Source organism: Telopea speciosissima, chromosome 7 (assembly GCF_018873765.1).
Source record: "Telopea speciosissima isolate NSW1024214 ecotype Mountain lineage chromosome 7, Tspe_v1, whole genome shotgun sequence".
NCBI classification, from domain to species: domain Eukaryota; kingdom Viridiplantae; phylum Streptophyta; class Magnoliopsida; order Proteales; family Proteaceae; genus Telopea; species Telopea speciosissima.
In genome coordinates, this window is record NC_057922.1 from 9,963,029 (window position 1) to 9,990,511 (window position 27,483).

At 39.4% G+C, this 27,483-nt stretch overlaps 2 protein-coding genes across 3 annotated transcripts; one reads left to right on the plus strand and one right to left on the minus strand.

Moving 5' to 3' along the window:
- The first annotated feature begins 1,239 nt into the window (after nt 1-1,239).
- LOC122668204 (1-aminocyclopropane-1-carboxylate oxidase 5-like) lies at nt 1,240-2,497 on the plus strand. The gene is made up of 3 exons (XM_043864798.1): nt 1,240-1,411; nt 1,573-1,799; nt 1,888-2,497. Exons 1-3 carry the CDS (start codon nt 1,307-1,309, stop codon nt 2,495-2,497), a joined length of 942 nt encoding a protein of 313 aa, XP_043720733.1. The 5' UTR covers nt 1,240-1,306.
- A 4,642-nt stretch (nt 2,498-7,139) lies between these two features.
- LOC122668952 (NAD kinase 2, chloroplastic-like) lies at nt 7,140-26,061 on the minus strand. 2 transcript variants are annotated; one of them, XM_043865545.1, is made up of 9 exons: nt 25,790-26,061; nt 23,483-24,540; nt 22,603-23,386; nt 21,610-21,731; nt 21,331-21,472; nt 20,983-21,207; nt 20,696-20,770; nt 8,061-8,162; nt 7,140-7,464 (listed from the first exon to the last, which is right to left on the minus strand). In XM_043865545.1, the coding sequence occupies exons 1-9, from the start codon at nt 26,036-26,038 to the stop codon at nt 7,261-7,263; spliced, it is 2,961 nt and encodes a 986-aa protein (XP_043721480.1). In that variant the 5' UTR covers nt 26,039-26,061; the 3' UTR covers nt 7,140-7,260. The 2 variants fall into 2 exon arrangements, with proteins under 2 accessions (XP_043721480.1, XP_043721479.1); XM_043865544.1 differs by having other exon boundaries at nt 22,603-24,540.
- Between the last annotated feature and the right edge of the window lie 1,422 nt (nt 26,062-27,483).

The following is a 27,483-nucleotide window of genomic DNA, read 5'->3' on the forward strand; positions in this document are numbered from 1 at the left end:
AGCTAATGAACTCTTAATTATATTTAATTTCCCATTAACATCCAATGAAGCTAGACCAGTTGAATACAAATGAGGCAAACCTGTCAAGAAAGACTGAAATGTTCTATTTCTTTCTTTCTTTCTTTGAAATGGAAACGATTATTCTAATGAAGAAGATATAAAATTAATCAAACACGACAAAGACCAATCCAAATCAATGTACAGAGACACCCTAGACCATTTCTTTTGTCACCACATAAACCTCTTTCGACAAACCCTAGCTAACTCTCCATGTGGTTGCAGAGATCGAGTTCTATCCAAAAAATTAGGGTTTACAACTTAGAATGCAAGGGAGGGAATCACCACCACGTATACTACTTACATGCAGATGGCCTGGGGGAATGAATTATGGCCGACCCTTACCCTTAACAGGTAATATTGAAAAACAAAAAAATAAGTAAACCCTAATAATAGGCTAATACATGCTGTTCACGTAGTATAACTACGTAGCTAAACTGTGGAATTGAAATTAATATTACTATCTCTATTAATGGAATTCTAAGTTGACAAATCATTCAAACCCTAATATTGAAATTACAAATTTTATATTACATGTAGCTAGCTAGCGCAAATAGAGTTGACACTGCATTAATTAATAATGGTAGCTTTTGTTTTATCAAAGTCAACTCTAGCTATACCTTCCTTAATCTTCAAATAACTTCCCTTAAAGATCTGTTTAATTATTATTTTAATTATATATTATATTTAATATCCATGTGAATAGTCTTTAAGGTTAGTCAACTTAATTAGGGTTATTAGTCGGTAGCAATCCTCAAATTAGAATTAAACAAGTGTTAAGAAGAAAATTAAAACCTATAACATGGGCTAGCTTCTCGATCATCAATGATTAAGAAGACAATGTCCACCTCTTCAAACCATAAAATAGAGAAGAAAAAAAATGGCTTATCTCATCAGCTCTCTCTAGCTATAAGGATCGATGCTTCTGTTATGGGTTTCCACCATTAATTCATAGCATATGGATTTGACTTAATTAGTGTGTTTTCTAATAAATTGACACCGTCCAACACTTCACCTTAACTGCTTTCTTTTTATTAAAAAGGAGATTATATATATATATAATATCTCAGGCATTTGACGCGGAAGAAGGCCTATTAAAATTGTTATAAAAGGTGAGCTTACCCACTTAGCCACCCACACCATTTTCTTCTCATTGCTCAGAAAGACCACTTAGCCACCTCTGTCATCTTCTTTTTTCTTGAGATCTGTTTTTTTCAGTTTTTCTACTGCAACTTCTTTGTTTGATCCAATGGCGATTCCAGTGATTGACTTTTCAAAGCTTGATGATGGAGAGGAGAGGAGTAAGACATTGTCTCAGATCGCAAATGGGTGCGAGGAATGGGGATTCTTCCAGGTAATGTTTTTTAATTTAGTTATTTAGTTTAAATGGGTGTGAGTAGTCCGATGTGGAGACTTATAGGTAATTGAGCATTCTCTCTTTTAAGGACGAGTTCTATTCAAATCCCTAACAAGTGGTATCAGAGCCAAGGTCCTAAAACTTATTAATTGTTGCAGCTGGTGAACCATGGGATCTCGGAGGAGCTCTTGGAGAGGGTCAAGAAGGTGTGTTCTGAGTGCTACAAGCTGGAAAGAGAAGAAACTTTCAAGAACTCAAAGCCTGTGAAGATGTTGAATGACTTGGTCGAAGGGAAGAGCAATGAGAAGTTGGAGAATGTGGACTGGGAAGATGTCTTCACTCTTCTAGATGACCAAGACTGGCCATCCGAATCACTCGAATTCAAGTAAGTATTTCTAGCTAGAAAGCTGTTACACTTAGTAGAGATTCTGATTTTACTCCAAGAGCTTAGAGTGAATTAAATTGTATGACAGGGAAACCATGGCTGAATACCGATATGAATTGAAGAAATTGGCTGAGAAATTGATGGAAGTAATGGATGAGAATCTAGGGTTACCCAAAGGTTACATTAAGAAAGCACTCAATGGTGAAGATAAGGCCTTCTTTGGGACCAAGGTCAGCCATTACCCACCTTGCCCTCATCCTGAGCTTGTGAATGGCCTTCGCGCCCACACAGATGCTGGAGGTGTTATCCTACTCTTCCAGGATGACAAGGTGAAAGGCCTTCAAATCCTCAAGAATGGAGAATGGATTGATGTGCAAGCAATGCCAAATTCAATTGTCATCAACACAGGAGATCAGATTGAGGTCCTGAGTAATGGGTTATATAAGAGTGTCTGGCATCGTGTATTGGCCACCCCAGATGGTAACAGAAGATCCATAGCATCTTTCTATAACCCTTCTTTTAAGGCAACCATAGCTCCTGCACCTGAACTAATCAAACCTGAAGTGACAAAAGAAGTTGCCCAAGTTGCTTACCCAGAGTTTGTTTTTGGTGATTATATGTCTGTTTATGCTGAACAGAAGTTCCTTCCCAAGGGACCAAGGTTCCAAGCTGTTGGACTTCTTGCTGGGGCCATGTAAGACACAACAACTTATTTTATTATAATGAATTAATTAATGTACGTTGTCTGTAACTTATTAAAGGTGTTTAATTAGTGATTAAAGTTGTAACCCTAATGGGCATAAACCCAACTGACTTTCCTTCTCTTGACCTTGTGTTGAAGGATAAGGAAGTTAAAGGGAGGGGGTATTAGTGTAATATTGTTGTTTGCTTCAGAGTTCAGATGATTGCTTTTCCATCCCTAGACAACTAGGTGATGTTGGATTTCCATTGTACTTGCAAGGTTGCTTTGTATATTATTAGCATATATAAAATGTACTTTTCACTATTATTATCACTTTCCCTATATTTAATCATTTCTTCCCCCTTTTTTTAGGCATGTTTAGTTTTTTGACTTGCAGACTATTTGGGATTTGTTTTGGTACTTTCAAGCATGGAACTAAATCTCGTCGAATCGGATCAAAATCTCCGAGTTGTCTTGATTTTGGATCTGATCAAAACAAAACCCATGGTCGTAACTCAAGTTTCAACGCTAGGTTTCAACTCAAGGAGAACCAAGGTAGAAACTCAATGTCAAAACCTCGAAACAAGATCTCACAAAGTCTCGGTTTCAAGCCTAAGTGAAACCAGGTCCGAAACCGGGATCTCAATCCTTGCTTTCAAATACTTCCATATGGGTCGACCTACATTTTCTTTTTGTGAGGTAAATTATCAGTTGTATTATAGCTATTAAACATTCTCCCAGTAATACAGAAAAAAGGAAAATTTTTCCTTCACAAACGATCGTTACTCTTCACCCACAATCGTGATTTCATTATCATTGTTGAACAGTGATGGCCACCGAGACGGGGGTGAATCGGTGGACTATAAAAATCTTTTCCCTCAAGCGGGTTCACCTCCTAGATCACTGTTGAGATCTTTAACACTCACCACAACCAACCACACGTCTTCTTAAAAGGCAAACGGCACACAACCACACTCTAACTAGCAATCTTGACACGTTACATACAACCACAATCACGATTCTTGCCAAGAAAGCTAAACAAAGAATCTTTGCCAGAGTCGCTATGTCAGCTGTTGGAGATCCCTCACTCAAGCACACCGACTCAATCACAAGCTGGAGGATCGAATACAAACCACAAAATCGTGTACACCCACCGGACTCAAAGGCTCTACCAAGTGTGTACACCCATCCTGCGAGAAGGCACTTCTAACCAAAGCAAGCATCCACAACGCAGAGATATACGTGCTTGACAAGTTGCCTACGTGCACGGAGTAATGGTCACTTGGACCTCGGCATCTACTCATCACCGATTTTCCCGCATAACCGAGAAGCCGCACCCACGGCGAGATGATGTTTCAGTCACACCTATGACTCAGACATCTCGACTGCTTCTATCTCTAAGTATAGAGACAAGGGTGTTACCCCAATGGTTTTCCCAAGACCCACGGTAATCAAGACCTTGTGTCCGGATGCAGTGGACAACTCAATAAAAATAATTGGGCTTATACAAATGCCCTACAATGAAATCTACATAGCATAGGTCTATGGAGTATAACCTAGCTAGCATATGCAATGGAAATACAAAGATATCAAACACAACAGCAATAAAGTGTAGAAAATCTCACAACCATGCATTGTCTTTGATCACCGATGTCCGGTGATGGAGTCCGGCAACTCGGCGGCTCCACTGGAATCTTCAATTTCTCCCAATTTGATGGAGAACTAAAATCTTCAAGTGTGCTCACATCGGAGTCCTGGAGTGGTTCTGGCAAGTGTGGGAAACCACCCTGTCTTCTTCCTTTTCTTTCTTTTCCTTCTATTTCCTTCCCTTTCTTTTCTTTTCTCTTCTTTTCCTTTCCTTTTCTTTTTCTTTCTTTCTTCTTCCTTTCTTTCTTTTTGCACTAAACCTTCCTTCCTTCTTCTTCCTTTCTTCTTCCTTTCTTCTTCTTCTTTCTTTTTCCTTTCTCTTTTTCCTCTTCCTTCTTGGCTACAACCACCTAAAGAAGTTCGGTTCTATGATTTAGAATATCAATGGCATCAAGGAAGGGCTGGAGACATGAGATAGAGAGGAGACTCAAATCATACAACACCTCTTAGGGCTTAGGGCTGCAACCCCTTTTTTCTTCTTCCTTCCTTCTCTTTCCTCTCCTTTTCCTTCTCCCTTTTTCTTCTATTTTTCTCTACACGATTCTGAAGCTTCTTTTTTTCATTTTGAAGAAGAAGAAGAACCATTTCTCTCTTCTTTCTACAAAAGATTAAGTAAAAGACTAAATAGCCCTTTTTAGATAGACCAATGGAATTTACATAAAAGGAATCTTCAATCAAGCATTGATTAAAGTACTTCTCTTAAGGAGAGAGATTGGCACAGTTTCAAAGTACTTTTGAAGAACCAATCAAAAGCTTTTAAATGGAATCAAAGACTTTTGAAAAGCTTTTTAACTCATCCATTCACAGCCTTCACGTGGGAGAATAATGATTTCCTGCTTTTTTGAAAATCTCTTCAACTTTGATAATTTCAAAAGAGCCCCTCTAACCTCACTTATTTATGTCATCATAGACAATAATTATATTTATTTGCATTTAAACCCCTGAGACCAAAAAGTGATCTTAAGCTGCTGGCCGAGAGCAAAATTTGAAATCCAACTTTCCAGATTTGCTTTTAATTTGCGCATCCAAACGGAAAAAATCATAACTCCCTCATTTGACGCCGGATTGACGAACCGTTTGAACCAATGGAAAGAAGACTCGATTAACTAAAATATTCATGTAGAATGGTCCACCCAGTTCTATCAATATACCCTCCAAAAATACCGACGAACACGCTGCTAGTGCGAAAACCTATAAAATCAATATTCTTAATGCACCTAGCCTTCACCCAAGGCTGTATAAGGCATCCAAACACTGCAATGAACAATCTCATGCTGCCACATAATCTCCGGATGCTCCAAGATCATTGCCAACATGCCACGACACTCGCAAATGACCAAAATGCCCTGGATGACTCCCAAACACTATGGGACCTCTGTATACCTTCGCCATACCCCCTAATGATATCCCGCCGTAGTGAACATGTAAGAACTACTCGGGGATGGTGAGGACACAATCCGCCATCCCGCACCGCCATAAGCATGTCTACTCAACTAGAATCGCTTGAGCTCAGCGTTATAAGCGCACCAAGATGCATTTGTTGACTACAACAACACACATGTTGTGTGACAACAATGACAACTAACACACATCATCGTATCCGCACCGTGTGTTCAACACATTCTTCTTATTGAAAGGTCGAAATACTTTATTTTACTCTTCCTGTTCCGGAATTCCTTCTAAGTAAGGTTCCTAATCTTGATATCGATATTGGATCATTGGATCAGATCAAGATCGCAAAAACTCTGGCCAAATATGACACTTTTGCCCCTAATTTTTTGTAAACAAAATTCAATTCACCTTTTTACCCTTGTCTGTACAGGTGGATCAGATCAGAGATTACGAACCTATCTTCCAAGCAACCGAACCAGGAGTAAGAGATTCTCTTTTCAATTGTGGGTGATAGAAAACTACTTCCAATCGATAAAGACAAACTAAGTTTAGAAGAGGGGTTAATATACTGACAACTGACAAGATTACCAAGGATGGAAACAGGATGGTTCAGGCCAGGCCCTGTTCTGTTCACCATTTTCACTCGAATGTCGTTCAGGTAGCCAACTGCAGTGGACCCATGTGTTTGGTGGTCCAGATTCTGTTTACCATGCATTTTAGATGAAGCCAGGCTATGTTAATATTTATAACATAAGGGCAGGAATGTGTTTCGGACTTTTGACTGATCTAGTGATTAAGAGACTCAATAATGATGAAGATATTGAAACATCGATATCTCTCCCTGTCTCTCTCACATGCCATTCTTTCTGGCATGTACTGCATAGGGAGACATGATGAAATGGAACAAACAAGAGCCTGAATGTTAGGTTCTGAAATTAAGGACACTACCAAATAAACAAGTTTAGTTGGGAAGATGAGGGTCCACAAATTCTTTCTGAACATGTTTCGACCTCAAAAACCCATATGTGCCCTCTTTGTGGATGACAAGAAATCCAGAAATCTTATTGCTTTATAGGTTTGTGGATGTACTATATAATTAGAAAGGCCCTTAATTGAACTTAGTAATCCAAGAACTTTCTTAGAAGGCTTATTTGCAATATTTTTAAGAGCAATCATTTCCACAATTAATTCCAAACTTGAGAGAATTGTGCTCTTGATGATCCGAATTACCCATTGCTTCTTAGTACCACTCAGTATCTTCTAAAGATTAAGGTCCTTCAACCTTAGTCCACTACCCTTGGTGCTGAATCTAATGATGTTCCCCATGACTGACCCATGACTGTCGATGAAATGCCAAATTGGCAACAGTGTTACTAGTAGCATAAGGAGTCATTGGTTAATCTTTGATCTGGCAAACAGGTTGAAACATTTCCTGTTTAGATTTCCAGGTCAAGCATCTAAATTCTTATTTTTCATGCTTCTATCTATCAAAAATCAAAATTCATATAATTACAATGATGACAGAATTATGATTTGATTCGCGCATTTTCCCATCGTTGGGGAGATTATAGTGATGCATGCTTCTACAACATACAAACATGAAATAGGCTAACCGTACCTTTCTTTGGAAGCCTGTAAAGAGAACTATCATTCGCTTTTCACAACGTATGTATAAATTTTGTACAAACATTTACACTCGAGCTAAAATCAGCATTTATCAAGTAATATATATTTCAAGCCTTACAGTGCCTTCTGGTCCAGCCTTTCATTCCAATTCAAGCAGCGTATCAAGCTGTGGAACCAGTCACCAGTTTGATCAGCTTTATTGACTGTTGGCAGAGGATGCTTGCTCATAGATATTCGAACAGAGTCTCCTCTTGAGAGTTGCTGCCTTCTCTTCCCATCAAAAGACACCCATGCATTATTTCGCGTGTCCTCAGGGATCTGTAGAGTTCCACCGTATTATAAGGTCAAATAAGGCTAACACAACCATATCAAAAGGTCTCCAAGTATATGTACAGAGGGCCTTGAAAGCATCACATTATCAATAGATTTAACAGGGTTCTCCATTGAGTTGTGAAAAATCAAATATAGAAGAAATGTACATGAAAGTCTACAGAACTTCACTTCCAATCTAATTCCAACTCCAAGATACATAAACCTTTTCAAAGACAGGTACCCTATCAATAATCTGATCCTCAATGTTTTTAAGAACTGAAAAGATGCTGGACCATCGTAGTCTGATGGCCTGATGTTTGGCAATCTGTGAATCCTGTCCTATGGTCTAACTTTGACGAAATAACATGTACCCTATATTCATAAGACACAAGTGTGACATAAACGATAAACATAGCATGTTTGCTGCAATGGTTATGGCTCTTCTGCCCGTTTCCATTTCTTTGGGGTCAGTGATTGAATCTCGTACTTGCATGCATTAAGATTATTTTCAACGTAGCATAACCCCACACAAACCAACATCATCCGTTTCATATTTTATTTTATTTTTAACGGCATTAGTTCGATAGAACAAAAAAGTTCACCTTTAATTCAAGACGTGCAGAATCTGGAAGTATAACAGGTCTAAATGAGAGAGAGTGCGGGCAGATTGGTGTAAACAGCATGCAAGGAACATTTGGATGAACCTGCATTTCAGATAAATCCGGGTAAGCAATTTATGCATATTAGGAAAAGGAATGCAATTAGCTAAACAATTGAAACAAGAAAATAATCAGAAAAAAAAAAAAAAAAAACACTCAAAATTGAATGGCAGGAGGATTAACAATTTCTAACATGATATAAATGCACGAAACCAAGCACTTAGGGTGATAATTACCAAACAGAAATGCTATGTAAGAGACGGGTAGAAGAAATACATTTGATTTCGTTTCATGAAAAAACCTAATGCACGAATCTAAACCATATGCATCTACTGATTTAATCTTTTGTTTGTAAGATAACAAGATGAAATACGATAGGCACTTTGAAACAATTCTGTACATATATAATTATTATTCTTTCTTATAGCGAGTGAATACAGATCAATTACTGGTGTTGCTGAATTACATGCTTTTGCTAGCCACTTATTTTTCTAACATCAAAGTATAGTATCTATTTCATTCATTCATTAACAAATTACAATACTGGGTTATGACAAGGGGAAGCAAATAGGTATATCTGGAAAATAATCAAAAGCATTAAAATTCATCAATGTCATACCAATATATCTTGTAGAATCCACCACAAGGGTTTTCCTTCAGGTCCAAAGGAAGTTATAGCTGTCAGAAGCCCATGTTCATCCAAACTGATTAATAGGGCAGAACCAGGGTCAAGGAATCCATAAAATTACTTTAGTATAACGAACCTAAAACGTACCAGAACTAAATTTCAGTTTCAACAGAAGAGAACTAGGACTGTTGAATTAATTGAGAATTTGAGGTCAACTTTATTGCCCTTTCTATGGATAGTGAAGATGCGTAAACATATGAGTGAAAAAAGTAAATAAATAAATAAGATACAAACAATCATCGAAGGAAAGGTTAGAAAGGGGTGGTCAAGAGCAAACAAGTCTAGGAACTAGGAAGGAATGCTTGACCCAACAATCAAAGAAGTCCTGATCAAGCACGGCTTAGCTAACTCTTAGGAAACAACATGCACAGACCGTTTCTGCTCACCCAACTGAAGCAATCCCGGGGATCCAAAAAACCCGGTTCGGATTGCTTATGGGCCCACCCAAACTAATATGAACTCGATTAAACAAGTCAGTAGCAAAACTGTAAATAAGATGAAGTTTTCAAAGAAGAGTGGCAATTTAGTAATTAAACAGAATCTTTCAGGACAGCTTGGTGGTTAAATAGGGGAAGGGATGAGAAAGGAATTAGGATTAAAGACTGAAGGCAAACTTGGAAATAAGACAATTAAAGGGTATGAGCTGAATTAGACATAAGAGGGAGGGGAAATAATAGAAAGAAAGAGATGAGGCCTTAAAGACAACGTAAACCTTCAACCAAGGCAACCAAACCAGCATGCATAACCAGCACTGATTTCACGTGAGAGAACTCTCTCCTACAAAACCTAATCAACCAGAAAATTTAGAAGAGTGATCCTAACCTACTGTACCTTTGAATCGATGCAGAAAATAATTAAATATCAAGCTCAGAAATCAATAAGAAATTCCTGAAATCAGGTAGGGCAGAACTTGCAGGTCCAGCAGTGGGAAGTTAATTCTCCCAGTAAGGAAGGCTTCAGCTAATAGGGACCTAGGGTTGGGGAAGCCTAGGGTAGGGGATCTCACACTCAAGATATTAAGGAGAAAGAAGAAGGGATGATGGAGATCGATGATCAGTTATACAGATGATAGTTTCGCTGAAAACAAGGTATCAATAGCAAGAGGAAAAATAGCATGAAGAAACAAGAGAAGAATAAAGGGAAAAGAAGAGGAAAGAAGGAACAACGGTAGATACAGACAGGGGAAAGATAGAACCTGATAAGGAAGGAAAAGTGATGCAGTTGCATTAAACATTAAGCCTGTATGGAGGCCTAGGGATTAGAAGTGTTGGAGTTAGATTAGGATACTTAATAGTTAAATAGAGTTCCATTTTGAGTTTATTTACTTTATTGAGTGTGAGTGGGATTTCTGGAAACAGCCTCTCTGCAAAGCACGGGTAAGGCTGCGTACATTATGACCCTCCCCAGACCCCACAGTGGTGGGAACCTCATGCACTGGGTATGCCCTTTTTAGTGTGTGAGTGTGATTAAGAGTCTTTTTATGAGTCTATTTAGGAATTTTGAAAGGTCTTTATATATGCAATACACCCCATCAATTGGAGATGATTTAAATAAAGAGTTTGAATTTTTTTAAGAGTTTTGAAGCTATTGAGCAGTGCATACGGGATTGGTATCCCATACCCGATTTCTTCTCTTCTCTTTTGTTCTCTTCTTCTCTCTTCTTCTCTCTTCTTCCTCCCCAGCAGATCAATCTCATATCTTTTCCCTCCCCTTCCATCAATCTGATTTCTTCTCTTATCAATGCAGTTGCTTTCTTTATCTCAGATCTGATCATAGATTTGATCATTGGACCTGCTTGCGTCTGAGATCCATAATCTGGATTTTCAGATTACATTACTTGGTATCAAAGCCGAACCTGGCCATGGATACCTACATCTTCAAGACCAGTGTTAGTTTGCCCAACGGAAAAACTGCTATTTTATGGCCAGAGTGACAATTCCATCACACGGTCGATGGTGGAGATGTTATCAAAGACCAATGAAATCATCATTAGATCTGAAGATGATGTCTTCGTCGAGTTATCGATTTCCCAATGTTGTGATGGCATTTATTATCGGACATTTGAATCTTTTGAACGCATCATTAAATTCGGTTAGCAATGGTTTGAAGAGAAAAAAAGGTATAGTTGATCGTGATAGCAATTTATGCATCCTAAAGCCTTCTCATCTACAACAAACATTTATTTTGATAGTATTGGTTCACGAAGTATGCTCAGAGTCAAAGGAGACGACACCAACAATGCAGCCACGGGAAGAGCCGAAAGGGTCAACACAAGAGGAAGACCGCTCTGAAATGGGACAACAAGTAATGGTAAAAGGAGACAAGATGATCAATATGGGTGAAGCAGTATTGCAGTAATAGACTACTGCAGTAAATGGATGTTCTATATATTGAGTTTTTTATTCCCTATATATTTCAAGATGAGGATATGCCATCAACATTTCATCTTCCAAGCTTGATTCATGATACTGGTACGGGAAATGAAACATTCTCCCAAGTTCTTTTATTTCTGCCCTTATACAATAGTCGAGGACAAGTTTTTTTCAACATCGGGAATTGATGCAGTTGCATTAAACATTAATCCCATAAGGTCATGGATTGAAATTGACGTTTGGGTAGTCGAAGACAAGTCTATGTGTAAGCTTGGGAGGCTCATAAGGTGTTGATGGCAGTCCAATGGATTGAAATTGACGTTTGGGTAGTTATATTATAGGTTGGGCCTTTATTTTCTTGGGTTTCATTGTAATGGGCCTAATTTATAAACCCATAAAGTAAGGACAAAGTTAGTACACGGGATTAGTAATTAAGTGTTCGAATTAGATTAGGATAGTTAATAGTTAAATAGAGTTATGTTTTGAATTTACTTACTTTATTGAGTGTGTGCGAGTGTGATTAGGGGTCCTTTTATTAATCAATTTATGAATTTTAGGTCTTATACATGCAATAACCTCCACCAATTGGAGGGGATTAAAATAAAGAAAGTATTGGTGCTATTGAGCAGTGCATACGGGATTAGTATCCCATACTCGATTTCTTCTCTTCTTCCTCCCTATCAGATCGATGTCATCTCTTTTCCCTCCCATTCCATCGATCGGATTTCTTCACTTATCAACGTAGTTGCTTCCTTAATCTCAGATCTGATCACAGATTTTATCATTGGGCCTGCTTGCATCCGAGATCCATAATCTGGATTTTCAGATTGCATTAAAAAAAGAGGAGAACAGAGAAGAATCATAGTTGCACCACGCTTCAACCAGTGAAGGTATGCTAAACCCAAAACTCATTCAATATTCCATCCCACCAAATCGTTGGGATACATATTATATTTAAAATAGGAAATCCAACTGAAAACAAAAGCCTACTCAACTAAAAATTGAAAACAAAATAGGAAACTTGAAACGACTCCTACCAAAAGAGATGCAATTAAAGAGATATCCCTAAGTACTTAACCCCACCAAAACTTGTTGGTTCAAAAACTCAGGTTGGGCCAGTCCCATTTGGGCTTGGGTTTCCAAATCCTGTCATGTTGGTCCAACCATGCTTCCTCTACTGCATCACCAACTCTTTGGAAGCAACATTTGCAGACTTTGCCTCAATTGGAATAAGATGTTTGACAAGAATCAAGGACACAAATAATTCTAAGAAAATGAGCTAGGCTCCAAGGACTCGAACTGCCTTGACAAACAACTAATGATGATGCAACAATCAACACTGATCCACCAAATACTATAACCCAATTTTCACATCAAGAGAGAGAGAGAGAGAATGCACTAACAAAAAGCTTGTTCTCTAAATTAGATTTCCATCTCTTGTAACTCAGCCATATATATATATATATATTGTTGAGATGTGTTACCTGATATTATAGGGGTATTTTTGGTTTTTTATTTATGCTTTATTTATGTAATTTTGAACAAGGGTAGGATTGTAATTTGGGCTGTGACACTGTTCACGTGAACAGTATCGTGAACAGTGTTGCCCTTTGTAATCTCTTTTATTATTATTATTATAAATAGAGAGCTTGACTGATCTCATTGATCATTCAAGCCATTCACGAAATTCCTGTTTTGTTAACATGGCATCAGAGCCAAATACACTCTGATCTAGGTTTTCAAAACCCACCTCCCTCCCTTCGATTTTTTTCTCCTTCCCTCCATCGAGCTTCTTCCCTTCTTCTTTCTTCCTTTCTTTTGGTTCTTCTTCTCCCATTAGGGCAGCACTATTGAGGTGATTGTAATGATCTAGCTGCTGCCCCAATATACCTCCTTTTTTATGCCTCTTTTTTGGATTGAGTGGAGCTGAAGCACTGTCTGCGATTTGAAGATTCCTATCTTTTTGGGAGATCAGGCCTCTACATCTGTTTCGGCTGCATCTTCTGTTGTGGGATCTTTATTTGATATTGTTCTCAGCCCCTATTCACTTCATCAGATTGGTTGAAGACCCCAGCCCCTTATCGATCTCTCTTCTCAGGGTTTTTTTCAAAACCCTGACATTAATCGATCTTGGGGTTGGGCTGTTGGTTCCTGCTGCATCTGATTGGCACCCTTGCTGCCTTCATTCGACATCATTCCCAGCCTACATATCTGAGATTTTTTGCTCCAATACAGCCCTTTTTTATTGGGGGTCGATTCCAGAATTTTTTTTTGGATATTTTTTCGTTGTTTGCTGCTTCATTGAAGATTGGTTACCTGCTGCAATGACTGGTTCAGATTCTTCTTCAGCCTCTTCTGGCATTGATGGCCAGCCCCGGACTGATTTTCTTCCCCTTGCTGCCCCAATCAAACTTTGATGGCTCTAACTACCTGAAGTGGTCTCAGTCTACCTATTTGACAGTAGCTGGCCATGGCCTCATTGGCCATCTTCTTAGGACAACAACTAAACCAGTGGAAGAGGGTTCTCAGCTCAACAAGTGGTTATCGAATGATGCGATGGTGATGTCCTACTTGATCCATTCTATGCAAGGGGATATCTCAGACAATTTTCTTCTACTGGACACTGCCCATACTATCTGGAATGGTGCCAAAGAAACTTATGGTCGCACGGGGAATGATGCACAGGTCTATGAGATTAGAAAGAAGGCTAATGCCACTACCCAACAGGAGCTCTCTGTCTCCAAATACTATGCTGCCCTCAAGAACATGTGGCAGAAATTGGATCATTACTCCGACTATCAGCCTCTCTCTGCATCGATCGGCTACCTATCGCAAACACGTTGACAAAATACGTGTCTATGATTTTTTGGCTGGACTAAATATGGAGTTTGATCCTATTCGGGTGCAAGTACTTGGACAGTCCCCTTTTCCATCCCTAGAGCAGGCCTTTGCCTTAGTTCATAATGAGGAATCTCGCCGGGCTGCTATGCTGCATTCCTCTACTGTTGATTGCTCCGCCTTGCAAGTTGCTTCTAGTACTCCTTTTCTTACCACTACTGATGGTGGTACTGCTGTCCCTAAAGGTCCTGTCAAGTGTGAACACTGCAACAGGCTCTATCATACTAAGGCTCAATGCTGGAAGCTTCATGGGAAGCCTGCTGATTTTGGAAAGCCCGTGGGAAGTTTAAGCCCAAGGCTCATATGGCTGATTCTCCTACTACTGCTGCTGCTGCCCCTTCATCTGACATTGGGCTTACTCGGGATGAGCTCCTAGCTTTCCGTCGCATGCTACAGGCCTCTTCCGCTGCCTCCACTACGGCATCTACACCTGCTGCCCCTCCTGGTTCTAATTTTGCCTCAGGTACTCCAGTCGGTAGTCTGTGTGCATCGGCTATATCCAGTCCTTGGATTATAGATTCCGGTGCCACTGACCACATGACTGGCTCCTCCCATGTATTTCATCTTTATTCTCCATCTTCTGGCAAAGACAGTGTTCGAGTAGCTAATGGTTCCCTTTCTCCTATTAATGGGAAGGGTTCCATACGCTGCTCCCCTACCCTTTCATTAAAATCTGTTTTGCATGTTCCGTCCTTTTCTACCAACCTTCTCTCTATTAGTAGTCTAACTAGAGATCTGAACTGCAAACTGACTTTTTTCCCTTCTCATTGTGTCATACAGGATCTGGAGACGGGGCGCACGATTGGGGGTGGTAAGATGCAGGGTGACCTCTACTTACTTGACCCGGGTCAGCCTTCTACTTTGCATTCGGCTTCCTCTACAGCTCATCATTTACAGTCCACCTCGTCCCCTAACCTGCATCTCTGGCACTGCCGACTTGGTCATCCATCCCTTAGTACTTTGTCTCTTTTGTTTCCGAGCTTGATTAAGCATTGTAATAGGAATGAGTTTTTATGTGAGGCTTGTGTTTTGGCCAAACAGACTCGTTCCAGTTATTCTTCATTAAATAAAAGAAGTGAGTTTCCTTTTGCTCTGGGTCATTCTGATGTGTGGGGCCCTGCCCGTTGTACTTCCCTTTCTGGTCATCGATGGTTTGTCTCGTTTATTGATTGTTATACTCGTGCCACTTGGGTGTACACGATGAGCCATAAAAGTGAGGTATTCCTCTGTTTTCAGTTATTTCATCGTATGGTTCAGACCCAATTCAATGCCACCTTGCACATTTTACGCAGTGATAATGGTAAAGAGTACATGGAGGGTCAGTTCCAACTTTATTTGGCTGGACATGGTATTGTCCATCAGACCAGCTGTGTTGATACACCAGCCCAGAATGGGGTTGCTGAAAGGAAAAATAGACATCTCCTTGGGGTAGCCCGGGCCATTATGTTTGCACGGCAGGTTCCTTCTCACTACTGGGGTGATGCCATTCTTACCGCTGCTTATCTCATCAACCGTGTGCCTACCCGTGTCCTTGATGTTCATTCCCCTCCAGGGTTCCTCCTCCTTTGTGGTTCCCCCCAAAGTTTTTGGTTGTGTTTACTATGTCCGCATTCATCATCCTCATGGGAAATTTGATCCACGGAGCATTTGGTGTATTTCTCTAGGCTATTCTGCGACCCAGAAAGGATACAAGTGTTACCATCCACCTTCTCGTCGTACTTTTGTCTCCATGGATATTGTCTTCCATGAGTCCTTGTCATATTATTCCCAAACACCTCTTCAGGGGGAGCAGGATCAGGGTTTTGAAGATGTGTCTGCTATTCTTCCGGCTTCTATTCAGGGGGAGCCCTCTGTAACTTCAGCTCCTTTAGTGGCTCCTATTCAGGGGGAGCGTAGACCAGTCAGTTAAATCCCTGTTGATAAGGTATATACCCGGGAGCGCACAGACAAGTTGAGACTACCACCACCACCATACCACCTCCACAATCGCCCGCACTTGATCCGCATCCGCACCTACTACATCATCTGGTAAGGATCCTTCCCTTGACTTACCTATCGCTGTTCGTAAAGGCGTTAGGTCATGCACCCAACACCCCATCTCCAATGTTGTTTCCTATGATGCTTTATCTCCTTCCTATCATGCATTTGTTTCTTCTCTTTCCTCTGTTTCTATTCCTCAGAAATGGCAGGAGGCGATTGCAGATCCAAAGTGGAAAGCAGCCATGATGGAAGAAATGACGGCCTTACTTAAAAATGAGACATAGGAGCTAGTTGTTCTTCCTTCGGGTAAGAAACCAATCGGGTGCAAATGGGTATTTGTTGTCAAGCAGAAGCCAGATGGAACAGTGGATAGATATAAAGCCAGGCTTGTGGCCAGAGGCTTCACTCAGACTTATGGGATCGACTACCAGGAGACATTTGCCCTTGTTGCGAAGTTGAACACCGTCCGGGTCTTCTTGTCTTGTCTTTGTCAACTTTGGGCCGGGACCTACGACATTGGATGTAAAAATGCATTTCTTCATGGGGAGTTGGAAGAGGAGGTCTATATGGATGTTCCTCCGGGTTTTTCCTCTGACAAGACCCATGGGAAAGTTTGTAGGCTCAAAAGGGCACTCTATGGGTTGAAGCAATCTCCACGGGCATGGTTTGGTAGGTTTCATAAAGCCATGGTCTCCTGTGGATACAAACAGAGTCATGCTGATCACACTCTGTTCATCAAGCAAAAGGGAGAAAAGGTCACTCTTCTCATAGTTTATGTTGATGACATAGTTGTGACTGGTAATGATACAGATCAAGTTTCTCACGTGAAGGCTTTCTTGGGACGGGAATTTGACATAAAAGATCTAGGACAACTAAGATATTTTCTTGGGATTGAAGTTGCCCATTCTCCAAAAGGCATCTTTCTCTCCCAGAGAAAGTATGTTCTAGATTTACTATCGAGACCGGTTTGCTTGGTTGTCATCTTGTGACACTCCTTGGAAGCTACTACCCATCTGCAAGAGAAGGATGGTGGACCCGTTGATAAGGGCAGATATCAACGATTGTGGGCAAGCGATTTATCTCTCCCACACCGCACGAGATATTGCCATTTCTTTGTTAGTCTTGTGAACCAGTTCATGCATGATCCTTATTCCACTCACATGGCTGTTGTTCTGCGTATTCTCCATTACTTGAAGTTAGCTCCAGGAAAGGGGATCCTTTTGTCTCCTCATGACCATCTTCGCATTGAGGCGTACACAGATGCTGACTGGGGTGGTAACCTTGACAGGAAATCTACATTCGGCTATTGTACTTTTGTTGGAGGAAATCTAGTCACATGGCGGAGTAAAAAGCAAAATGTTGTGGCAAGATCTAGCGCAAGCTGAATTCCGTGCTATGGCTCGGGCATATGTGAGTTCTCGTGGCTTCGAGTTTACTCCTTGATATTCGTGGTTCTGTTCATCTTCCAATGATGTTGTCTTGTGACAACAAAGCAAAGAATTAGCATTGCCCACAATCCAGTGCAGCATGACCGTACCAAACATGTGGAGATTTACAGACACTTCATCAAGGAGAAGTTAGAGAGTGGGGAGATTTGTATTCCTTTTGTGAAGTCTGGAGATCAACTGGCTGATGTCTTCACCAAAGGGTTGAGTGGGAAGTTGTTTTACCCTAGTCTAGTCAAGTTGGGCATGTGTGATATCTATGCCCCAACTTGAGGGGGAGTGTTGAGATGTGTTACCCGATATTATAAGGGTATTTTTGGTTTTTTTATTTATGCTTTATTTATGTACTTTTGAACAAGGGTAAGATTGTAATTTGGGATGTGACACTGTTCACGTGAACAGTGTCGTGAACAGTGTTTCCCTTTGTAATCTCTTCTATTATTATTATTATAAATAGAGAGCTTGACTGATCTCATTGATCATTCAAGCCATTCACGAAATTCCTGTTTTGTTAACATATATATATATATAAATGTGTATAAAGAAAGAAGAAAGGAAAAGTATAGACAAGGATGGGAGTGTTTAATGCAGGCCCGGTTTGAATTTGGGCCAGAATTTAAAATGGGTTTGGGTTTTGGTTGGGTCTTAATTTTTGGGTTTTATTAATGTAATGGATCTCTTTCATAACATATTTAGGAATTTAATTATGAATACGAAATTAGTATTTTATTTCCTAGTTGGTATAAGTAGTAGGGGCTGTAGGGCCCATCAGCTATTAGTTAAGAAGTTATTTGTTTTACAATCATATTAGATAAAGTTTTATCCAGTTAGTGGGGCCCAGTTGGAAGTTTCAACATACTGTGCGGTTTTAAGGATTCCAGATTTCCTAGAATCTTATCTTCCCCAAACCGTGGGGCTTAGTTGGAGTCTTATCTTATTCTTATTTTTCTCATTAAAGTCATAGTAATTGGCTGAATTAGGGATTTTATAAGTCCAACCATGATTTAAGTAGTTTTCTTTTATTTCATTTAATTTTATGGGCTGTTTAGGACACCTATTCTTAGCCTGTGCTGGAAGGTTTCCTTTTTCTGTTAGGTTGTTTTATTATTATTATTATTATTTTAATCAGTCTACGACTGTCCAACTCAGCTCCATCAATTGACAGTTTTAGAAGTTTTATTTTGAGTATGTTTCTTTCTATTATCACTTATAAAAGCAATGTAAAAGCCTAACAGCCAGTTAACAATTTGATTAATGGAATTAAAGGATTAACTAGTTCGAAAGGAGAGATTGTTGTCTCACTTCTCTCCCTCCCTCCTCCCCCACCCCGATCTTCTCTCTTCCCCCATGGTTCTGATGTTTCTGATTCTTCTTCTTCCCTGCGACTTCTACCAGATCTGAAACTATTCTATCAGATCTTGCCCATATCAACCATCAGGTCAGAATCTCTAAGCCCACAACCAGCAGATCCATCTATTCAATCGGCATAATTGATCTCCTCAGGTGGGGTCTGTTGGTACATGTGAGAAAAATGATTCCATTATAGGTTGAGTTAGAAGTTATGTACAGTCAAGAGGGGCAGTATCCTAAATAATTAAAATTTAGTTTATGGGCCTTTACTGGGCCATGATAGAGTTATGTTGCAGTTTCTAAAACTTTAAAAGTGTCATCAACTTTAAGTGTTAGCTTAAAGCTTTTAATAAGTACTTTAAATTTTATTATTGCAGCATGCTAAATACATGTACCCCTGTACCTAAGCATGAATTTAGCAATGAATGAGGAGATTTCTCTCCCAAGTTGTGCCAATACTGTTTGGATTCACAGGCCCAGGTAGTATCTCTTTTCTTATTCTTCTATCTATCTGTTTTTGTTGAGGCTCAGTTTTGTATCATGAGAGTCCAAACATTTAATTTCACAGTGATTAGCAGTCCAGATGGAAAATTAGACTCCAAAGCAACTTATTCCCCACAATTCCAGGCTGTTTGAACTTTGAAGATCCAAACTGTCTTTCCGTTACAGCAGCCTACTCTAACAACAGAATCAGCCCTCTTTCACCACTATTTTCATCATCAAATTCCCATTAAACCATTTCCATAACCTACTCTCAATCCTAAAGATATCCTCTGGTTTACTGGTTATCATCAAACCCTAGCCATGGAGAGAGTTTCTCCATACTTCATACTTTCTGCCCCACCCATAATAGAACCCATTCCTACTCTTAAGAGTCCCATTCAAACTCCAGAAAACCCTTATTCCTTTCAACCGCAGACCCTATCCAAATCATCCACTACCATTCCCTCGAAACCCTAACCCTAATTTCTCTTCCAACCCTTATTCTTGCTTATTACATCTCTGTGACCTAAACAGTAGCTCTCTCCCTCCTGCTCCACTCTTGCTGATTGCTAATCTAGGGAAGTTGGTTTTGATTTTACTCCTCCTAGATTGGTTTTGATTTTACTCCTCCTAGATTACCTTAATTGTGGAAGGCCAGCTCCACATCACATCCCTATTGACGGGAGTCAAAAAAAATTATGTGATAAACTCTGAAATGATTTTTGATAGAAGACATTTCTCAAAGATATCTTGCCTTTACAGCAGAGCAGGGGGCAAGGACGTGAACATCTTAAACTCTCCTACAAAATATGAGCAGTCATTTAGGGCACTACCTAATGCAAACACCTTCTTTGCCTCCCATCATTCCTATATTTTTTCCATTTGGTTGACTAGGATTTTGGATATAATGTCTCCAAGATTATTGTTGATGATAAAGTCTGGAAAGTCTAATAATATCCAGAAACATTGTAATATTCCAAGTGGACAAAATTACCCCATCAATGTTCATTATATTGATTCTAATCATCATATAGTTGCAACTTGTGAGTTACATTGCCACAGATATAAAAAACTTACATCAGAAAGAACAAAGTTAAGGAAGGGAAAAATTGTACTCTTGAAATGAAGTGATCATCCGGGGGGAATCATCTACATAGCAAAACAGCAAGCCTTTCCTATAAATTAATTAAGAAATTTCACATCATCATCCAAGCGGACCAAGCCTTATCCCAACTTAAAGTTATCTTATATTACTACTATTGTTTCCAATCAATTAAAACAAATAACGGTGGGCAAGTCTAGATAGGACTTATAAAGATATGGGCTTAAATCCAAATCAAGCAAATAAAATTGTAGGCTGACCATGGAACCTCCTGCAGCTGTAGAGTAAGCTGTACTCCCCGTAGGTGTGGCTACTATTACTCCATCACCTTGGACCTAAAAAAGACAAGTATGATCGTTATCCACAAGGTATCAGCCGATTGGGTATCTAACAGAATAGGAAAATATTTTATTAAGATCAGGTGAGGAAGTTTATGGTATGGTTGCAAATGAAAACTAAAATAAAGAGAAAAAAAAATATGTGAGAGCAACTGTAAATTTATAAACCATGTAAATATTTGATGTCCTAACACAATCCCTGCTCTCACCTTTGTTATAAGGCGGTCATGCTCATAGCATTCAATTTTAGAAAGGTAGGGATTAGATCCACGATCAATAACGAGCTCATTAAGGACATCAAATACTTTCCCGGGCATTGCTTTTCCCTTGCGAAAAATCTCACACCGAAGACGCATCCTAAGAGTAATATACACTCCATCCAGTGTGTCGTTCCCGTGGATGACTTGTCTCAAATCCAGCCTGCAGTCTTCAAACTGAATTGAAAAAGGAATGTTACTTGAGGAAGAGAAGGGCAAAGCCATTAATGAGAACGGAAAAAGGGGGGGGTGGGAGGAGAACGAAAAGGCTACTCTCACAAGTAATGTAAAGCCACATACGTTATGGGAAGTTAGAAACCCAAGAGATCCAAGGTTAAATGATACAACAGGAGGAACAGCGCCTCTGAATATATTAGAAGCATGAAGTATAACCCCATCTCCTCCAAGGCACGCAACAAAGTCAACCCTCTCATGAAGGTTGCTGCATTAGGGTATTCAACGTTGATAAGCAAGTAAAATAAGGCAATCCTCTTTTTTTTTTTTTTTGGGTAAAGGAAATAAAGCAATCCCTAGTAAGCAGAAATATCACAAAATCTTTCAAACCACAAGTTTTAGTACCTGGAATCTTGAATATAAAAGGTTTGAACAAAACCAAATCCTGGGATTCTTGAAAATATATCATGAACATCAGGTTCCACGAGCACATTCATTTTCTCCTGGTAATACAAGAAGGAAGCAACCTACAGAACAGATACAAAACATCATCAAGATGAAATCGCAGAGGAAAAGGAAGCAGTTTTTTCCTTCCACCTCTTTTAGGGGAAGGGGGCAGAACAAAATGTAATAAAATGAATGACATCATGTGTGTGAAAGCATGTACTTGTGAGTGTAAGTTCCAGTCAGAATATTCTCTCAGTGAAATGAACTTGGTCACTTGTAACCAATGTTCCCAGGCTTGAAAAAGTGCCTGAACTGATTTTGGTCACATGGATGATGATATGCAACTTCCAACCGTATCGATAGGAGGGTCCCTCATGGATTGGCCAAATGTCAAATTTCTTAAATTCAATTATATGGTCAACTAGCATTTGATTATTCCCTTGTATTTTCCCCTAATTTTGGCTCATATGTTTGACTCACCATTTTGACCTGCTTTTCCTCGATGTATAAAACTTGGACACTGCAGAAATTTTATAGATAATAGGGGATGGTGAGATCTACTTGTGCAAAAAATTTGAGGATCAGATGGATTGCCACGTGGTAGACATTAAGTAGGACGCACATCCATGCTGCTACCAATTCCCCATAAATAAATGGACTTTAAATATGAAATTTCAAACTTATTGTTTCATAAATTATACAACTTAGAATGCCACTACAGCTGATTAAAAATGGTTTAGGCTTGGACAGTGGAGGTTGCCAAAGCTGATTAAAAATGTTTTAGGCTTGGACAGTGGAGGTTGCCAACGTGAATGAGATCCTATGTTCTGTTCTCCCTATACACCGATCCGGCATGCAATATTCTTGTTGGTATTTGATAGAAGAATTATCATAAGAAAACACACGTGAAACGATTGTTCCAAATACAATGGCAAGATATTAACATGGTACCTCTTTGGCTTCTTCTATGAGCTCTTGTCCTAACTTCTTCAACAGCAATACAGTCTTGGGTGTAGACTTCCACATAAGCATCTGCTGTTGGGTGCTAGGATGTGTGAAAGCTAAGGAGGATTCTGTCACCTTCTCTCGGGTACAAGAAAATCCATCTGTGCGAACTAAGAACATCTCTGCCTTCTTTCTTGACTGCACTCTTACAACACCAGTTGTAGAAGCACACATATTACCTTCAACAAGCTCCAAGTCATCATTATCTGATGCTATGGAGGGTTGACCATTGCTCTTATGCTCCTCTTTAATAGCTGTAGATGTATCATTCCTTTCTAAGTCAACACTCAAACTGGTAGAAACATTAGTTTCAGTATCAACATACTTCTCTTCTCTTCCAAATGAATTCAAACTTGCACCTAAACTAACAAAAGTATCACCCACCATGTATTTTTCAGTGCTATAAGATCTTCGGGATGTTGAGTACATATTTTTATCACTAAATATCCCATTTGAACTACCTGACTCCATTAGCCCTGAAATACTAGTAGTCCCAAGAATTTCACCATTCTGGCTTGTTTTTGTAAACGTTTCACATGAAACCAGCGTCACTTCCAACCTTTTCCTCTCATAATTGAAATAAGTAGGTGGTGAGATATTTCTACTTCTGAAAAACTTACACATCTCCTTTCTGGAGAAAACATTGCCATTCGGGATCTGAGACTTGAGTGGGTCAATTTCATTGGAAAAGGGTACAAAAGATCCTAACTCATTCCCATCAGCTCCCCTTGTGGATATTGTATCTCGGGAAAAAACGAGACTTCTATAAGAGTCATTTTCAGTTGAATCATGGTTCTCCAATATTGGAGATACTTGTTCGCAAGATATCTCCTGGGGACTATCAGAAGTAACCGACTTCTGAGTCAGTGATTTATTGTCATCTTCTAAGTGTGTAACCCCTTCTGAATTTAAAATTATCTGCCTGCCTCCCTCTGGATCTTCTGTTAGCATTCCATTGGGGACTAACTGTGAAGCAGAGCGAGTGGCATACTGCCTCCATCTTGAGACCATAGCAGAACTCCTCCGAACACCTTCCTGGCTATGGAGATAAATTGGCTTTTTATTAGAATCCGCTACTAAAAATGCAAACTTCTTAACCTGATCCATTGAAGGTGCTGTTCCAACTTTAACTGGCAATTTGACCACTTCAACTTTCCCACTTAGAACTGCATCATCAATGGCAGCTTGATACGAGTAATCGTTGACTGCCTCTGCTCTCAAATCCACAATAGTTTTATATCCTTTCCCCAATAACCACTCCAAACCTTCATCTGTTACCTGGCCACCAGTCCAAAAGGCTACTTCAGAATCTTTGGATGCTTGTTCTTTTGGCGGGGATAAATAAATGGGAGTCCAGTTCGCAAATAGCACCTGGCAGGGATAACCATCCCCACAAGGAAAGCCAACATCATAGCACACATTCTTTAGCCTCTGTAATTTCCTCCATATAATGATGCTTTGGTCGCTAGATGGGACCAAATAGTTCTCAAGGGCAACATGCAAACTTTGGCAACACCTTTTCATCTCATTTCTGAAAATGGCAAGTGGTGGAAGCTTATCCTCCAAGAGATTTACATCTGAATCTCGAAATGAATTCATGAAAGAAGATCTCTCGGAAAGAACATCCTCCCTACCTTTGTTCAAAAGAGCTATCATGCAGCCAAGCACTGCTTCTAGTTTGTCTTCCAATGATGCTTGATCCCCTGATTGGTAGTTATATGAAACAGCACATTCTCTGGTTAAGGGATTGCACAAAGTGTCCATTATAGCAGTATAAATCTGCTCAGCAGCTCTAAAAATTCTGCAATATGCTTCAACTTCTGCAATGTCCCCAGGAACTGGACCAATCCAAGAAAATTGGGATAAATCCTGAGACTGAAAGGTCTTCAAACCCAAATAACATGTGTCAGTCTTGAATAATACTCATCCTTGCAATCATCCACTCTTTCTACTAAGCATTGTCATAGACTTTATCCAATTAATAATCGAAATGAATCAATGTAAACACAAACATAAACTGGTTAAGCAGGTAAAGAAAAATATAATCTGTCAAACAGTGTAGGGAAGTATGCACCAAAAGAAGAAGAGAAGTGTTCACAGATCATGACCGAATAAGCAACATGGAAACACAACCACATATTTTCTTTTATAGAGAAGCACAAGAAGATGTATGCACGTATGTCTCAAACCATGAGTGAAGCGGCTTTATTGCCCTTGTATTTTCATCTGTTCACTCTCACCGTCACTCTTCTTATTATTCAGTTTTACTTCCTAATATAACTGTGTTGATTTATCCCCAATCTGTTCCTCATTATTAATATAATTAGTCTTAGGTAAAAATAAAGATGTTTATTGAAGGACAGTTCTGGGCTTATTACAGTACGCATATTAGCTCTTTCCCAACTATCCCTCCCTAAGCTTTAAATTCTCATGGGGCAGAAATTCAACAGGGGGATGAGAGAAATCCAAGGTTGGCAAGAGACTGGTGCACAGAAAGCCTTTAGCTTATAAGGAGGAAATATAAAAATGAGGTTAAATGATTTCTTCCAGACCCTATTCACATCAGGAAACGTAAACATGCAGGATGGTGTATGCAATGCTGTCAGCCATACATGACCTCATTGCAGACAAAGCCATTAACCAATTACTTTAACTTGGACGAAAGCTTTTTAGAAGGGGGGAAAAAACAGAATCAGTTTCAAGATACTACAATTAGCTATTGCTCATCTGAGTTGCCAAGAATTTGGTACAATACAGTAGAGTGATCGGCACGTTGGTGGATTTTACTTTATAAAGTTGCCTTGTCTAGAAGAGCAGAATTTATTTACTGAGTAAATTCATGGACCATCTTTTGGCGTATCCACCACATTACATTTTGCATTAAAAGTATACCAATAACAATTTTTCGTACGCTTTAAAGATTATTTCAATGTGAATTAATTTCCACTATTGAATCATCTTGGGCACCAAGAATCCATTTCTTTAACTTTAACTTTCATTTGCATATTTTATTCATGGATTCTAATTCTGTAAAATTATAAACGCATTAATTGTTGCACTAAACTCCAGTCTTCAAAGACGAAAATTATAGAATAGAGGGCTAAAACTAGAGAAGTAGGTTCTGCAACTTCACCTTGCTATCCCAGCCAATACGAGAAGAAGAGAAGTTAGAAAGCCTGGCTCCAACTACGATATTCAGCCCAAAACGCTCCTTTCTCAGGGGAAGAAACCCAAATCGAATGAAGCTGCTCTCTCTGTTGCGCGAAGGCAACAAAGAGAACTTCACTGGGTAAACCTGAGCTCGTGCCGTCACAGCAGTTCGATTCATATTGAATAGAAACTGATGATAAGATTGGCAGAGGTAACAGCATTCTATCATCATCTCCTTTTGTAAAGAAAGGTTTATGAAGAAATCAATAACGAATTTAAATGGATGGTGGCAATCTGGTGGAGTGGAATCATTTCTTTTTCTTCCTCACCTTGCTTCTTTGGCTTCGATTCTCAGTTCCCCCCTTTGATTCTAATAACTTCTAAGTCGGCCCACCTGAACAGTGCTGCCATCCACGAATAGGAGGAGATTATAGAGTGTGGCGAAGAGGTGAGATGTGTAGATGACTCAAATCTCAATTGAAACTTCACGCAACTTTGGCCCCACTTCTCTGATTCTAACGGAAATATATATCCTAATTGGACGAATTTACCCTTAGAAAATGATGGAATGACCCATTCACATCGGGTTGCAGACTTGCAGTGATGGGTATTTGTTTTAGTTCACCATTTTGGTGACAACAAGTTATTCCCTTTAATTAATTAGATAAGTAAGGCCTTCTTTTATCTTTTTGATCTATCCTACTCAAGGGCCCATAGGTCAACTATGATTTTCAATTCTATTTCTTCCGGGGGAGAGGGGTGCCTTTTTTTGACCGTATGAAATCTAAGATTTTGACCGTATGAAATCTAGGAGAAACAATCCCTTGACCTGGGGGGGGGGGTGGGGTTGGGAAGCCACCAACCAATCGAGCTACCAGGTGTTTGCAGCTAATCTAGGGTGAGTCCATGATAGATCTTTCAAATTTGGTATTCTTGCAACTGGGTTTGGATTTCTTATTTTCTTTGATTAAGGTAGTTTGTTGTTGAGTGTAGATCGATTCAAACTAAAACTATGAAGTGTTGGTTGAGCAGTTGAGGACAGATCAACTGTGAACTGCTAGAAGTCAAGTGAATGAGAGTGAAGTCACTTCTATTGCTCCATTTGTATTGACTTTACTGTTACTTCACTTTTAACCTTGTAGAGGTTACTAATGTTTTGGATACTTCTTGAAGAGTAGATTTCCTTCTGAAACCATTCCTAAACTGGCAGCCACATCTGCCATGTGTAATTCAGTTAGCTCAAATCTGTAGGCATATTATTCACACACCCTTTGCTCATGTTGAGCTTCTACCAAATCAGTTTTCACTACGTGCCATAATGAAATTCTAAAATTGATTGCAAAAATAGATCTGTTAGAAGAATTACGATTGCTGAGAGTACATTATGAGGAAAACGAATTCAATAAATGTGTTACATGGTTGAGATGGACCACTACATTTGACCATTCGAAAGAATAGAGAATTATACATTGGTCAGAAAATACCAAATCAGCCTTCATGTAGCAAAATTAGTGACTAGGAATGAGATTTTTTTTTTCAGACTTCATAGGACAATAAATGGAGAGAGAAACTCTGACATAAAAAAGAAAGGAAGAAATCCAAAATCAATTCTTGATTGAGATCTTGTAATAACTCATTAGTAAAAGGAGTCATAAGGGTTATAAACTTGTTATATAG